The sequence below is a fragment of the Habropoda laboriosa genome, unplaced genomic scaffold (assembly GCF_001263275.1).
Source record: "Habropoda laboriosa isolate 0110345459 unplaced genomic scaffold, ASM126327v1 scaffold111, whole genome shotgun sequence".
NCBI lineage: Eukaryota > Metazoa > Arthropoda > Insecta > Hymenoptera > Apidae > Habropoda > Habropoda laboriosa.
The window spans coordinates 219,553-221,173 of record NW_017100293.1 but is presented as its reverse complement, the minus strand read 5'-3'; the positions used below and the strand labels follow the sequence as shown (position 1 = coordinate 221,173).

Genomic DNA, 1,621 nt, shown 5'->3' with positions numbered 1-1,621 from the left:
ATTAAAGAGATATTTATAAAATATGTAATTTTCGTAATAATTAAACACGTAGTATACTAACTTTTAGTAATTGGCGCTCCATGCGTCAAATGTCCTGCTACAGCTGCAGCTTGTGCCGCGGCCGCAGCTTGAGCAGTAGCGGCTTGTCCTCTCATTTGCTTATGACACTGCCGTAAATCAAAAACTTTAATATATGCGGAAGGATAAATTTTATGTACGGCATCACCGGGAGCACGGCCTGCTTCTCTGTCTAAATAATAAGACTGTACAAAGACACTATGTTCGCTTTGGCATCTTAACCAAACATCTCCTTCACCCCTTAAATCCAACACAACTCCTTTTCCTAAAAAGTTCACGATAACGTAGCTGATTGTTGCAACTAGAAATTAAGAAAAAAAGCTATCTTATTATACCTATATGAAGACGCGCTTTTTCACTTTGTTCTGTTCTGTGTACATTACTCAAAGCTCCTAAACAAAATCTATTTCCACCGCTTGGATCAACATATCCGTCAACTGTTACGGTGGGACAACCGCTGCTTACTTTGAACGTTTCCCCTACTTGAGTATCTAATTCAAAGTAACCAACAGAACACCAGTATTCCGGCGCCGGCTGGGTAGACAGTAAACCACCAATGGTTCCACCTACCTCACCACCATGGCCACCCCCTAACAGAAACATAAGTCATGATACTGTTAAAATAATATATTTTCAATCATTAACTTACAATAAGAGGTAGGATGAAGATGTCTGTGATCTGGAGGTTGCATGCTCTGAGTATATGTAAGAGTATTGGGTCCAGTCCACTGTGGTGCTCCTGAATTGTAAGCAGCTGTACCTACTGGAAATCCATTTGGATGATGAAGATGTACAGGTGAGACAGGAGAGTTTTGACCTTCACCTATTTAAAAACATCAACTTGGAATTTAAGAAGCACTAAACAGAGATAAGATATGACGTACCTAGAGAAGCCGCTAACGCGTCAACAGTAGGTGGTTGATTAAGATCTTGAGGAGGTGTGTTAGTTCCATAAAATGTTTCAGTAGATTGTCCTTGCGAAGGACTCAGCATTTGTGCTCCATTTCCTCCACTAGATGTACTCAATGACTGCTGTTGGCTACCTACGGTGTGACTCATTGGATGTACTACTGCTGCAAAAGCAAATGTAACTCGTACACAATACAGGCAACATAACATAAAATATCAATTATACTCAAACTCTGGCCAGAGTTTCTGAAATTAATTACTATATAAGATTACTAAAAAATTTCAACAGAATTAGCACAAAGCAACAAAAACTAACTAGCAAGTAGACAGAAAATAGAATGTAAGAAAGCATTCTATTATATACGTACGATGATGAATGTTACGTGTTGTAGGATGATGAGGTGTGGGAATCCAGGTTTGCCTGGGGCAATTATTGTCATCCAATTTATTGTGTGGATTACCACCATTATTCCCTCCCCCATTACTGCCAAACACACCCTCACCACTAGCTGTGCCAAACAACAAAAGGAAAAAGAAAGAATAAAGCTAAAATGAAATGAAACTAGCAACGCAAAGTAATTCTAAATAAAGCAATATTAATAAAAGATCTGCAGGAAACAAAATAAAACCTCCT

General features: G+C 38.7%; 1 protein-coding gene across 1 annotated transcript in view; it reads right to left on the bottom strand.

Annotated features, from left to right (window-relative positions):
- LOC108573841 (mothers against decapentaplegic homolog 4) overlaps window positions 1-1,621 on the bottom strand; it is a 5,819-nt gene that overhangs the window by 2,391 nt on the left and 1,807 nt on the right. Inside the window, 5 exon segments of the mRNA XM_017936318.1 lie at window positions 40-343; window positions 414-668; window positions 728-901; window positions 963-1,151; window positions 1,356-1,496. Of these exon segments, the coding sequence (XP_017791807.1) occupies window positions 40-343; window positions 414-668; window positions 728-901; window positions 963-1,151; window positions 1,356-1,496 (1,063 nt within the window).